This window comes from Rhinoderma darwinii, chromosome 1 (assembly GCF_050947455.1).
Source record: "Rhinoderma darwinii isolate aRhiDar2 chromosome 1, aRhiDar2.hap1, whole genome shotgun sequence".
NCBI lineage: Eukaryota > Metazoa > Chordata > Amphibia > Anura > Rhinodermatidae > Rhinoderma > Rhinoderma darwinii.
Genome location: NC_134687.1, coordinates 318,758,766 through 318,772,873, shown reverse-complemented (window position 1 = coordinate 318,772,873; position 14,108 = coordinate 318,758,766). Strand labels below are relative to the sequence as shown.

Here is a 14,108-nt window from a genome sequence, read left to right as displayed (position 1 = left end):
CACACACAGACATAGAATACGGCAGCCACAGTCCCATAGGGACTGCGAACGGCTCCCGTCCCATTGACTGCCGTGTACGGCGTCTGTGTGGGAACTGCGCATGCGCCGCTCCCACACAGTCCTATTCGAAATTGGCGCCGTCCGGCGCCATTTTCCTGTGGACCGGAAGTCGCGGCCGGACAGTAATATTACTACTTCCGGTCGCGGCTTCCGGACTTGTGCACATGGAACAGCGGCAGCAAACGGAGCGGACGGGCCGGAGGGAGCCGCGGCGGCAGGAGCAGGTAAGAGATTTCAATGTATGTTAGTGTTTGTGTGTGTTTACTACTGCATGTAAACCTACTACACTGTGGGTTACCTCAAAAAATGGCGACACACAGTGTAGGAGGTTAAACCTTTCAAACCCCTCGTTTATCCCGGCACTAGCCAGGATAAAGGAGGGGGGGATGCTGAGAGCTCACTAGAGCGAGGGCTTTTAACCCAATGTTGCAATGCTGCAATTTTGGGAACAGCCCCATCTAGTGACCAAAAATGGGTAGTATTATAAATTAGAAATAATTTATAATATTTCCTGGCTCGTGCCAAAAAAAAAAAAAAAATTTGAACAATGTTTAATCACCCACACACTAAATGTTTAATTTTTAAAAAAAAAACATGTTTTTCTGGCAACACCATCCCTTTAAGGGGTCTAGTTTTCTAAATGGGGTCATTTGTGGGGGTTTCCATCACTCTGAGACCTATGAGCCTCTGAAAACCTGGCTTGGTGCCGGAAAACAAAATGTACTTCAAAATTTATAAAATTATTATTCAATTTGTAAGTCCTCTAAATTGCTGAAAATTTATTTTATTTTTTCAAAAGTGCTGCCAAAATGGAGTAAAGAGATAGAAATATATATTTAATTAAAAAAATTGTACAGTATGTGTGTACATATGTGACATATTGCAGTTAAAAATAGGGGAAAATGGTAATTTTTACAAAATTTCTTCAATTTTTCTATTTTTTAATTAATTTCCGCAAATCGTATCAGTCTACTTTTACCACTAAAATAAAGTACAACATGTGACGAAAAAACAATGTCAGAATTACTTGGATATTCAAAACTTTCACAGAGTTATTCTCTGATAAAGTCAGACATACCAGATTTGACAAATCTGGCTTGGTCATTAAGGTACAAACATGCCCGGTCATTAAGGGGTTAAATAGGGATGAGTTGCAATACCAAACACAGCCCATCGACAATAGTGGCATTATTTCTGCTGGGAAAGAGAGCACCCTTTTTTTTTTAATTTCAGACCAGCTTTTTAGGGTAGATTTTCACACAGCGTTTTTAGGAAAAATTCCCACATTTTAAGTGGCATGTTTGCCGCGTTTTTAGCAGCAAATAACTCTGCGGCCAGATGTTGGCTTGAAGTCAATGGGGAAATTTAAAATTCCCTACAAACATGGCGTTTTTTCACTTTAACTTGCAATTTTCCAAAGCCTGGCTTTGGCATTTTTGCATTATTTAGTGGAATTTGGTCAAAGGATCTCAATAGCTTGTGACCTAGACCTCCATATTGTCACGATGCGGGGTGTGGACACACTGGGCAGTACCTCGTAGCGGGATGGCAGCTGGCCAAACAGGTAAGTACAGAGTTCAAATAGTTCAGCAAGGATACCTGAGGCAATTGTAGGCAGTAGCGAGGCAGGCACGTCCTGGACCAGGCGGCGGGAAGACGTCCGGAGAGGCCTAGCAAATCAAGCGGGACTGTAGCGCAGCATGGCAACAGCACAGCACGGCACTAGAACTAGGTAGCACGGAAACAGGATACGGGATAAAGGAACAAGGTACACTGGGAAACTGGGAGACCATTAGCACGACAAACTATGGGAAACAAACCACGCTCTGACAGAGCAAGAGGGCAGAGCCTTTTTTATAGCCCAGGACATCCTGGTCTAGATTGCAGACTTCCTGCAAAATGCGCGCACTGGCCCTTTAAGACCGCGCGCGCCCTCCGGAGACAGTCTCGAAGTCCGGAAGTGAGTGCCGGTGCCTCACAGGCGGATGACGCTGCACAGAAGTAAGATGTCCATGGCCACGGCCGTCAAGGTTTAAGGCAGAACGACGGACCGTGGCCATAGACGTTACACATAGGAAAGTGTCTGTGTGTGGTGGCGTTTTTTCAAAAAAGCACATGTTGCAAAAGAGGACTTTTTTGCATCATGTGATCTTTTAATCGCATGATTTGCAATTTGAAAATCGCTGCCTAAAATAAACGCAGGTAGTAAAACACACTATTTTGAAGAAAAAAACACACAAAATAGCTGTTAAAAAGGCATGTATTCTTTCCCCAACAAAAACATGCGTTTTTTTGTGAAATGCCACACACTAAGGGGGGATTCACACGAGCGTGTATTCGGTCCGTGCGGGCTGCGTGGTTTTCACGCGGCACGCATGGACCAATACAAGTCTATGGGGCAGTACAGACAGTCCGTGCTTTTTGCGCAGCGTTTGTCTGCTGCGCAAAAAGCGCGACAGGTTCAATAACTCTGCGTATTTCGCGCATCACGCACCCATTGAAGTCAATGGGTGCGTGAAAATCACGCGCACCACACGGAAGCACTTCCGTGGGACGAGCGTGATTCGCGCAACAGCAGTGAAAAGGATGAATGAAAACAGAAAAGCACCACGTGCTTTTCTGTTTCCAAGCATCCAAACGGAGTGTCTTTGCGAGGAGCGAACCCCGACAACCGAGGCAAACTTCACCGGGTTCGGCCAAACTCGTTTTGGCCGAACCCGGCAAAAAAATTCCGGTCCGCGACGTCGGGAGAGATTCACTGTGCATGGTGCTGAAAGAGTTAAACTGTTTCAGCACCATGGACAGTGACTTGCGATCCCAAAATACATGAACCTGTAAAAAAAAAAAAAAAAGTTCTAACTTACCGATTACTCCTGTCTCCTTCCTGCAGTCCGACCTCCCGGGATGACACTTCAGTTCAAGTGACAGCTCCAGCCAATCACAGGCCAAGCACAGGCTGCAGCCAATCACAGGCTGCAGCGGTCACTTGGACTGCCGCGTCATCCAGGGAGGTGGGGCCCGATGTCAAGAGAGGCGCGTCACCAAGGACGCGTCACCAAGGACGCGTCACCAAGGCAACGGCCGGGAAGTTCTCGGTAAGTAGGAACTTTATCTTTTTTTTTTACAGGTTTTTCGCTGTTGTGTTCGGCATTCACTGTCGAGGGTGCTGAAAGAGTTAGCTCTTTCAGCACCTTGGACAGTGACGGGCGTCGACAAGCCTCATCTCTATGATGCCGGCTGCGCGAAAATCACGCAGCCGCGCATCAGACACGCATGACACACGCAGCTGTCAAATGGTTTTTGCGCTCGCAAAACGCTGCGTTGTTTGCGCGCGCAAAAACGCAACGTTCGTGTGAATCTCCCCTAAGTGTGTGAAGGTCTAGAGGGGGAATCTGTCACCAAGAAAAACATTCCTGAACTACAATAATGTGTGGATAGCTGAAGAGACACAGATTCTAACAATGTAATTACACTCCTCAACATTGAAATTGCAGAACCAGGAAGGAAAAGTTTTGGAATTGTGGAAATCACAGGATCGATAGACCTATTAATGATATGCAAATGATAAAATACAGGAAACAAAATATTCCGAACATTTTAATTTATTAATTCTAGAGTATGAGCACCACACGCAGAAATACACTTACACACCTTATGATGTCTATGGGGTTATTAATGGATGTCTGAGGAATGTTATGCCATGCTGAATGCACTTGGGCACGCAAATCATCAACATTGGTTGCTGGCTTCTCCCTTTGCAATTGCCGACCAATGACGTCCCAGATGTGCTCTATGGGAAACAAGTCCAGAGACGCTGCAGGCCATGGTAGCATGTTTAGGCCATGCAGGCTGCTCACCGTAGCACGAGCAACATGTGGCCTGTCATTGTCCTGTTGAAAAACGGCTTCTGGGACACTTCGGAGAAACATACCACTGGTTCTATGACCAAATCAATGTAACGCAGAGCTGTTCGTGTACCTGAATTGAAGAATAGAGGGGTCCGGCTACTGTACATTATGCCACCCCACACCATAATCCTGGGAGTAGGAGCAGCGTAATGTTCCCTTGTGAAGGCCTCTTCATGGCGTTGCCCACGTGGACCAACCTCTGGCTAACATTGCATCCAAGACAAAAGGGGGTCTCATTGCTGAAAAGGATAGACCTCTATTGCCGTCTTGCTGTACACCATGATAGCCTTTGAAAGTGGTGGCGTGTGGTCAATGGAACACCTGTAGCTGGACATCTGGCTCGAAGCCCAATGTTGTGCAAACACCTTCTGATGGTTTGTGTCGATACTGGTTTCCGCGCTAGGCTTGGAATGTGACGTCCAATTTCACTTGCAGTACAGAATAAATCCCTAGGCGCTGTTCTTCCAATCAGACTGTTCAACGTTGCGTTACGCACCTCTTTCTGTCATACATGGTCGTTGTTGTTCTCCCAACCTCCGGGACACGCAGCGTTGAACAGTGCTGACATCTCGGCCTAGACGCATGGCGATCTGCCTGAGTGATAAACAAAGGTCTCTCAGTTCAAGGATTCTGTCCCTCTCGGTTTGCAACAAGTAACGATAACTGGCACGTTGACAAACAGGAGGCATTGCACACCACTTGATTTGATTTTTGAGGTTTCATGGGGCTAAAAACTTTGCTTTCAATCTGGCTTTTATGCCCTCCCGCATGCCACAGATTTGAGCTAGGTGCTTGAAAATGTGATCATTTGCAGATCTTAGCGACACCTTCTACTTCCTCGATTTGCATAATCTTATGGCTTGCCCTTCTTCGTGTTACGCTCCTTAACATTGAAATTGCAAAATCTCTGAACTCACGTTCGCTCCCCCGCTGCAAGCAGGCAAATAGTCCATGCTCTGCATTGTAATTCACCCCCAGACTCCTAAGCTCCGAGAAATAGTACTGCTCAGTGGACTCCTAGATAATTTAATAGCACACCGGCTTACTGTGGGGAAGTGAAAGGGAGTTCAGAGATAGTAATTACATTGTTGGAATCTGTACCTCTTCAACTACCCACCCGTTTTTTTGTTCTTTTTCAGCTCTCACAGCCGTTTTTAATGGTTATGGACTCCCATTAAATATTAGACCACTACTAGTTGGGTATTACTTGTATAGAGCTTAGGGCAAGGACGTGGACCTTTTTGTCCAGTGTGTGCCCAAATTGGCAATCATTTTTCTGGTGTAACATGGATTTTTTTGAAAATCCATGGCAGAAATTTGCAGCTAACCCTCTGATTTCTGACACTTATTGACCAGCAGATCCGCTCGTCGGTTAGCCCCATGCTGTAGATTTTAAAATCAGCACTGACATTTTCTCGTGTGTGTGAAGGAGGCAGAAATGTTAGCAGATTTTATCAGGATTCCGCGCCCGAATACTGACAATCTTGAACGTGCAAACATGGCCTTAAAGATAGACATTAAGAGCACCATATCGCTGACCGATACGGGACCCCCAAATACATTGCCGGCCATAGAGGCACTTAGACAGTGACAGCAAAAGGACCTCCAAGTACAGTGTGTTATGTGGCTGACCCACTTACCGGCAGCCGCAACCGCAGGACTGTATCTTCATATCGGCGTCTCCCTCCTCAGAGACACCGACACACACGGCTGCAGTGCTCTCCTGTGTCCTGTAGGGTGCGTGCGCATGCTCACTCCCAGCCTTAAAGGGCCAGCGCACCTGTCTCAAGTTTCCCAATCAACCCAGTAACACCCTGGACTTTAAAAAGGGCTCTGCCCTTCCTCTTCTTGCCTGAGCGTTGTTTGTATTCCTGTGTTAATCTATGCAAATGATCGCTTAGTTGTATCCTGCTCCCAGTGTTCGGTATCCTGTATCCTATTGCTGTGCTTGTTCCTGAGCCTATGCCTATTGTTTGAGTCGTGTGTGTGCCTCCCTTGCGACGTCTGTTGCCATATTTCACGTCTGTTGCCATCTGCCACGTCCAGTGTCATCTGCTACGCCAAGCATCAACTGTGCCTGCTTCACCACGTGTCTGCTGCTTCGAGTATCTGCCTGATCATCTATCCAGGTACTCCTATCCAAGAGAATCTTATTGACTGTTGTTTGGCCAGCTGCTTCTCCGCTACGGCGGAGTGGCCTAGTAGACCGTACGCTCAGGCCATGGATCCCGCTGGCCAGCCCAAGACCACGATGGCATTCCGAGCGAAGCAAGCAGACATGTGAGACCTTCGGTCACGGCAGGATCAGCTCCTACAGGCAGTGAACTTTATCTTGCGTTGATTGGATGCTCCTGCTGCAATCGCTACGGTACCTCCTCCTGTGGGTTCTGACTCCAGAATCTCCCTGCCGCTACCACCTCGCTACGATGGGGATGCAAAAACCTGCAGAGGATTTATTAATCAATGCCAGATCCACTTCAGGCTGCACGCAAGGTTGTGTCCCTCCGATGAGACCAAGATCGATTTTTATCATCTCTCTCCTTACTGGCAAGGCCCTGGCATGGGCTAATCCTATTTGGGAACGTTGGGGTCCTGAAATCTCCAACTTGCAATTGTTCTTACACTCTCCGCACTGTTTTCAATGAACCTGGTGGGTCATCTTCCACAGCTGCATCCTTTTTTACTCTCAGTCAAGGTGAGGCCACGGTTGGAGAATATGCAATCCAGTTCCACACCCTGGCAGCAGAACTGTCCTGGAACAATGCGGCCTTAGTTGCTACCTTTTTGGCAAGGACTGTCTTCGCAAATAGCAGATGAGCTTGCAGCCCATGATCTTCCATCCACCCTGGATGGTCACATTTCGTTAGTAATCCGGATCAACATGAGAATCCAGGAACGGGTCCAGGACATTCGTCGAGACAAAGTACCATAAACTGGCACCGTTCAAGAAAAACCGCGTAGTCGCATGTCTGGACTTTGTTTGTTTGTATTGCGGCCTTGGGTCGTTTTGTGCATCAATGTCCTCAGAAGCCAGGAAACTCCAGCGCCTAGGTTTGGATGGAGAGACAATCCTAGGTGGAACGATGCCGGTTGCCAAATCCTCTCCCAAACGGTCCATTCCTGTGACCATTGTTTGTCGTGAAAAAAATGCATAATGTTTCTGCCTACTTGGATTCCGGATCCGCGGCAAACTTAATTCAACAGGATCTAGTAGATCGTCTCCAATTGCCCACGGTTCCTCTAGAGAGACCCCTGACTGTTGTCTCGGTGAATGGACAGCCTCTGCCCAATCCTATATTGTTCAGGACTTAATCGCTGAGACTTCAAGTCGGAATCCTCCGTGCGGAACAAATTGTCTTCTTTGTCCTGCCTAAAGCCGTCAATCCTTTTCTGCTGGGCCTGCCTTGGCTTCGTTTACGTTCCCTGGTTCTCTACTGGAACTCTGGATAGGTCCTCCAATGGGGCTACAAGTGTCTCCACCTCTGCTTGCCACAGATTCGTCCCATCCAGCCTTCTCTGCCTCAATCACTCTCTGGACTTCCTCCACATTATGCTGGATTCGCCCAATAGAACTGCTTCCATACGCCTCATCTCCTCGTGGATGGGTATATCCTCTCTCCGTGCCAGAGATCCAGGCCATCTCGACTTGTGTCAAGGAGAACCTTGAGAGGGGGGGTCATTCGGATGTCTACTTCCCCGGCCGGAGCCGGGTTCTTCTTCGTAAAAAAAAAAGACTGACCTCTTCAAACCTGTATCGATTACCACTATCTTAACCAGATCATGGTCAAGAACAAGTATCCCTTGCCGCTAATCTTGTAGCTGTTTGATTGCATACATGGAGCCAAGATTTTTACTAAACTTGACTTACGTGGGGCTTACAACCTGGTCCGGATTCATCAGGTCCATGAGTAGAAGACCGCATTCAACACTTGAGACGGACACTACGAGTACCTTGTGATGCCCTTTTGGTCTGTATAATGGTCCAGCAGTATTCCAGGAATTCATGAATGACATCTCCTGGGATCTCCTCTACGTCTGCGTGGTGGTGTATTTGGATGACATCCTGATCTACTCACCAGATCTGATAATTCATTGAAAGCATGTTTGTCAAGTCCTGGTTCGGCTAAGGAAGAATAGTCTGTATGCTAAACTAGGGAAATGCATCTTTAAGAAAACTTCTCTGCCTTTCTTTGGGTACATGGTCTCCGATCGAGGTCTCAAAATGGATCCAGATAAGGTGAAGTCCATCTTAGAGTCGCCACATCCTCGGGGTCTTCGGGCCATGCAGTGTTTTCTGGGATTCACAAATTTCTACCGGCAGTTAATCCCAAACTTCTCGTCGCTGACTGCTCCTATCTCTGCCCTTACTAAGAAGGGTGTGAATGCTAATGTATGGACCCCAGAGGCAGTCCGCATTTAACAGCCTCAAGAGTGCCTTCACTTCAGCCTCGATTCTTCATCGTCCGGACATATCACGACAGTTCTCTTTTGGAGGTTGACGCTTCCTCTCTTGGTGCAGTTGCACTTCTGTTCCAAAGAAACTCCAAGCGAAATGCAGTGGTGTGTGGCGCTTACTGGAGACCCAACCCCCACCCCCCGCAGAGATCAATTACTCCATTGGGGATCGGGAGTTACTGGCTATCAAATTGGCCTTGAAGGAGTGGAGACATTTGCTGGAGGGCACCATACATCCTATAATCTTCTTTACCGACCACAAGAATCTTGCCCATCTCCAGTCTGCTCAACTATTAAATCCTCGTCAAGCCAGATGGTCACTGTAATTCGCCCGATTCCAGTTTGTGCTCCACTTTCATCCCGCACACAAGAATGTGAGGGCCGATGCCCTGTCCTGGTCGTTTTGAGAGGGAAGACTCTGAAGAGACCCCTCAATATATTCTAGACCTTTCCAGTGTTATTCCCGTCAATCCTTTGCAAATTAGAGACATTCCTCCAGGGAAGACCTTCGTCTGTCTTGCAGATAGGAAAAAGATTCTCTGCTGGGGACACCGTTCCAAACTGGTACTCTGGTGTCCGTAAAACTCGTGACCTAATTGCACACCTATATTGATGGCCCACATTGCCTAAAGATATTGTGTCTCCTCTTGCACTGTCTGTGCCTCTAATAAAGCTGCTTATTCCAGACCTGCTGTGCTGCTCCAACCAGTGCCCGATGCTCCCTGGCAACCTATTGCAATGGACTTTATTACGGATCTTCCTCCTTCGGTTGGAGGTACTACTGTCTGGGTGGTGGTGGACCGTTTTTCTAATATGGCACATTTCATCCCACTAACCGGTCCTCCCTCTGCTCCTAGTTTGGCTAACCTCTTCATACGACATATCTTTCATCTGCATGGCTTTCCTGTCCATATAGTTTCCTATCGGGGGTTGGGGTTGAATTCACTTCAAAGTTCTGGACAGCCCTCTATAAACTCCTTGATAGAAAATGTATGTATAAGGGACTTTTCCTCGGCCTATCATCCTCAGTCTAATGGCCAAGTCGAGAGAATTCAGCAAATATTGGAGAATTACCTTCAACACTTAATTTCTGTTCAGAGTGACAACTGGGTGCAGCTTCTTCCTTGGGCCGAGTTCTCCTCCAACAACCACACAAGTGAATCTACTGCCTCTACTCCAAACTTTGTTTACACCCAACATCCACGGGTCCCTCTTCCAGTTCATGTTCCGGTCAGGTAACCGCAGCTAGCTCTGCGTTTGGGGACTTTCTTCGCAGCTGACCAGGTCATCTATCCTACAGGTGGTCGAGCGCATGAAGAGGAATGCTGATAGGCGAAGAAGAGAACCTCCTCCGTTTCTCCCTGGAACCAAATTCTGGTTATCTTGTAAAAATATCTACTTAAAAATTCCTTCTTACACATTTGCTCCCAGGTTCCTCGGACCTTTTGAAGTCTTGCAACAAATAAACCCTGTGTCCTCTAAACTTCGGCTGCCTCCTATCCTCAGAATCCCCAACTAATTTCATGTATCCCTCCTGAAACCCATGGTTCTGAACCACTACAGTAAGTCTCCCAGCGGTACTTCTGTCAACTTTAATATGAAAGAGATTCTGGACTACAAGAGGGTAGCAGGAAAGACGTTCTATCTGGTGGACTGGAAAGGGTTTGGTCCTGAGGTGAGATCCTGGGATCCGGAAGAAAACATCAATGCCCCAGCTCTCATCCAAAAGTTCCTCTTACGCTCTGCACCTAAGAGGGGGCCTAAGGGTGGTACTGTTATGCCCGCGGTCACTGACGGCCGGCACATCCCACTTACCGGCAGCCGCGACTGCAGGATTGTATCTTCATGACAGCGTCTCCCTCCTCATAGACACCGGCTCATGCGGCTGCAGTGCTCTTCTGTCTCAAGTTTCCTAATCAACCCGGTAACACCCTTGACTTTATGCCAAGCATCATCTGTGCCTGCATCACCACGTGTCTGCTACTTCGAGTATCTGCCTGATCATCTACGCAGGTACTCCTATCCAAGAGACTGTAAGACTGTTCTTTGGACAGCTGCTTCTCCGAGCGCCTAGTGGTTCCACGTACCCAGTGACACAGTGCCTGTCATAGGCTTCCCATAACCATGGTAACAAAGAAATATCTTGTCCCTGGGTCTAACTTAATGGTGGATGATAGTATGAAGAAAAATCATTAGTTGCGTGCTGGATGTCACTTTTTCACCAATGGGCACCTCCTATATTAGAAATTTGGATTTCATTGTAGGCCTATCTGAGTAGTCAAAATTGCATTACTCTGTATTTTGATTGCTTTTTGCAATATAGTTCAATTAGGCTAGAAACAAACTAAATATAGGAGCTGCACCGTAGCATGCAATATGGGTGCTATCCTCAGGGGAAACTTGACGTGAGACCCCAAGTAAGTACAACCACAATCCAAAGGAAGAGGCAGCACTCCAGTGTTATAAAAATCCAACATTTATTTACCCAACATATAGGCAACGTTTCACCTTCCCATTGAAGGGGGGAACTAAATTCACACAAGATATAGATGACGGTTGTGAGAACATTCATAGACGGGGTTATATAAAATGGGGGGGGGCACAGTCTACAAGGGGGAAGTGCGGGTCTGTATGGCATGGTCTATGAGGGGGAGGTGGGGGCACTATTTGCAAGAGGGAGGAGGGGGCTGTATGGCACGGTCTACAAGGGGGTGGTGGGGGATTATGGCACTGTCTACAGGGAGGCTGTATGGCACAATCTACAGGGAGGAGCTATCTACAAGGCGGGGCTGTGTGGCAGTCAGGGGAGAGCGGCATTATACTGTGTGTGGGCAACTAAGCGAACACTATACTCTGTAGGGGCACTACAGGGGGCAATATACTGTGTGTGGCACTTAGGGGGCATAATACTATGTGGGCACAATTGGAGGACAAAATACTGTGTCCTCGAAGGGGTTATAATATATTATTTTACTGTATGGGGGGGGGCACTAAAGTGGAATTCTAGTGTGTGTGTGTGTGTGTGTGTGTGTGTGTGTGTGTGTGTGGCACTAAAGGGACATTATACTGTGTGGGGGCACTGTATAGGGTATTATACTGTGGGGGGGGCATTAGACTTTTTTTATGGAGCAATTTTTTATAATGGGGTCGGGCGACGAAAGATAATTTTGCACAGGGAGCCATCTATCCTAAGGCCGGCCCTGCCCACGAGCAAAGCAGAAACTCCAAACATAGTTGCGGGTGAATCGGCACAGCGTGGCACACATAAGTCAAAGGTATGTGCCGTGGATTCGCCATAAACAGAAGCCATGACGCAATTGTGAACAGAACATGATCTTTTGATTCCCATTTTAACAGTAAGCAGACTTGTGTTCCTCTGCTGCAGCAGTATCGTCCTACTTTGCGCTATTACTCTTATTGCTGCCACGTGTTAATGTAGTGTTTTGAGCAATATACATTTTCTGAGGGAATATATAATAATATAATTCACTTGTGTATTAATTAAATCTGTTCCAATACTACAAAGAGTTACATTAAGACTGCATATCAATGCCAGTTATTGATCACAAAAATGAATACGTTTTAAGTAAGATCTACTTGCAGTTCTCGTCTAGACGATTTAAAGAGTCTCTGTCACCAGATTATAAATGCTCTATCTCCTACATAATGTGATTGGCGCTGTAATGTAGATGACAACAGTGGTTTTTATTTTGAAAAACGATCGGTTTTGAGCAAGTTATGAGCAATTTTAGATTTATGATTAGTTTCTTAATAGACAACTGGGCGTTTTTTTTTACTTTTTACCAACTGGGCGTTGTACAGTTGGCCAATCAGTGACCAATCAGCGTCATACACTTCTCATTGTTCCGCCCAGCTTCTTTCACTGCACAATCACACTGTAACAATGGGCTGGAACAATGAGAAGTGTATGACGCTGATTGGTCAGCGTCATACACTCCTCTGTACAACGCCCAGTTGGTAAAAAGTAAAAACACGCCCAGTTGGGCATTAAGAAACTTATTAGCATAAATCTAAAATTGCTGATAACTTGCTCAAAAATGATAGTTTTCCAAAATAAAAACCACTGCTGTTATCTACTTTACAGCGCCGATCAGATTATGTAGGAGATAGGGCACTTATAATCTGGTGACAGAGCCTCTTTAATAAAAAAATGTGTTCTTACATGTAAGGGTAGGAATGTTTTGCATTTAGGTAGAATATAGCCATATTTAAATGAACATGTATGTAACCTCATGAGTATAAAGCAATGTTCCATACTAACCTTTTATTGTTGGGTGGGGGGTGATATCAGATGGTGACATAGGTAACATAGTTCTTACACTTTTTTTGAATGTGTTTGTGTGCTTCTGCTGGCTATACATCTATGAGCTTTACAAGGACACCTGGTCTTACTCCGTAAAAGAATGCAGTCCACATTTTGGACTGTATTCTTTTTTAATTTATTATTTACGCCATCTTGAAACGGTTTTGTTTCCAAAATTGTAATTGAGATTTTCTGCTCCATTTGTCAACCAGTATGCTCTGGGATGGTCCGTAAATTACTTTATGGCTTTCTATTAATTTTAATCATTATTTTCATGCATTGTGAATAAAATTATTTTATATCTAAAATGCAATGGGAATTTGTGTTGAACCTCGGCGTTCTGCAAATATAGTATCAAGCATATAAGCATGTATCTGCAAATAAAACTTCCAATATAATATTGAATAAGTGCAGGGCAAAAATGTAAAAAAAAAAATCTATTGTTTTTACTGTTTTATATTAAAAAAGGGTAAACCATGAACTAGAATAAAGTATATACAGTAACATTCCGTTAGTGTGGAAACTTTGCTAGTCCAGCATGCAACAAAAATGAGTTAACAGGAATTTATCTGATAGTTTATCAGGAATTTTCTTGGCTGGCTTGATGGCGAATAAACAGCCTCTCCGTTTTCTGGTACTGTGACGCATTAGTGTTGAGGTTGGCTCCTCTGTAGCAATAAAAGGATATCCCCATCACAGAAGGCGATCAGAATAAAGGGGCTTTAGCAGTGAATTAGCAAAGCAGCCCCTTCACTGTTTTTCCCTGCAAAGTGATTCTGTTCAGGGAAAACCATTGAAGGGGACGCAGTGCTAAATCTCCTTCAATCTGAAGATCGGTGGGGGTTCCAGCAGTCCGACACTATCGATCATAAAGTGATGCCATAGCCTAGTCATTTGCCATCACTCTATGAGATGGGAATAACCCTTTAATTCATAAATTATCTAAAAAAAAAATTAACTAGATTCAGTTATACAAATATTACAGAACTATGGTGCCGTGATTAGAAGAGCAATCTGGTGAGATTCAGAAGTAAAAAATTGAGAAGTTGGGGAGGAGCAAGGAGATTCCCAACTGCAAGGGACAATAAGTTTTGCTAGCAGGACTGTTTAAAAAAGTGTGTTTACAACATGTGTACTGTGCAAAGTAGGCGTCTCAACTATTGTATGTACACCTAATAGTCAGGTTATGTTATCGTATAATTCTTATTAGAATTGTATTATAGTCTTTTTTTTTTTTCTGCAGTGGAAACCATATATTTCAAGGCCTGGCTGCTGGCATTGCAGTGAATGAAAATGGAAGAGGTCAGATTACAGGTATTGTGCAGTAATAACTATCTATGTTATAAACTATTAGCCTTCTA

At 45.5% G+C, this 14,108-nt stretch overlaps 1 protein-coding gene across 1 annotated transcript in view; it reads left to right on the top strand.

The window, feature by feature from the left end:
- The window catches only part of FBXO10 (F-box protein 10), a 144,075-nt gene that overhangs the window by 71,533 nt on the left and 58,434 nt on the right, over positions 1–14,108 (top strand). Inside the window, exon 7 of the mRNA XM_075825559.1 lies at positions 13,991–14,061. Within this exon, the coding sequence (XP_075681674.1) occupies positions 13,991–14,061 (71 nt within the window). The remainder of the gene's footprint in view (positions 1–13,990; positions 14,062–14,108) is intronic.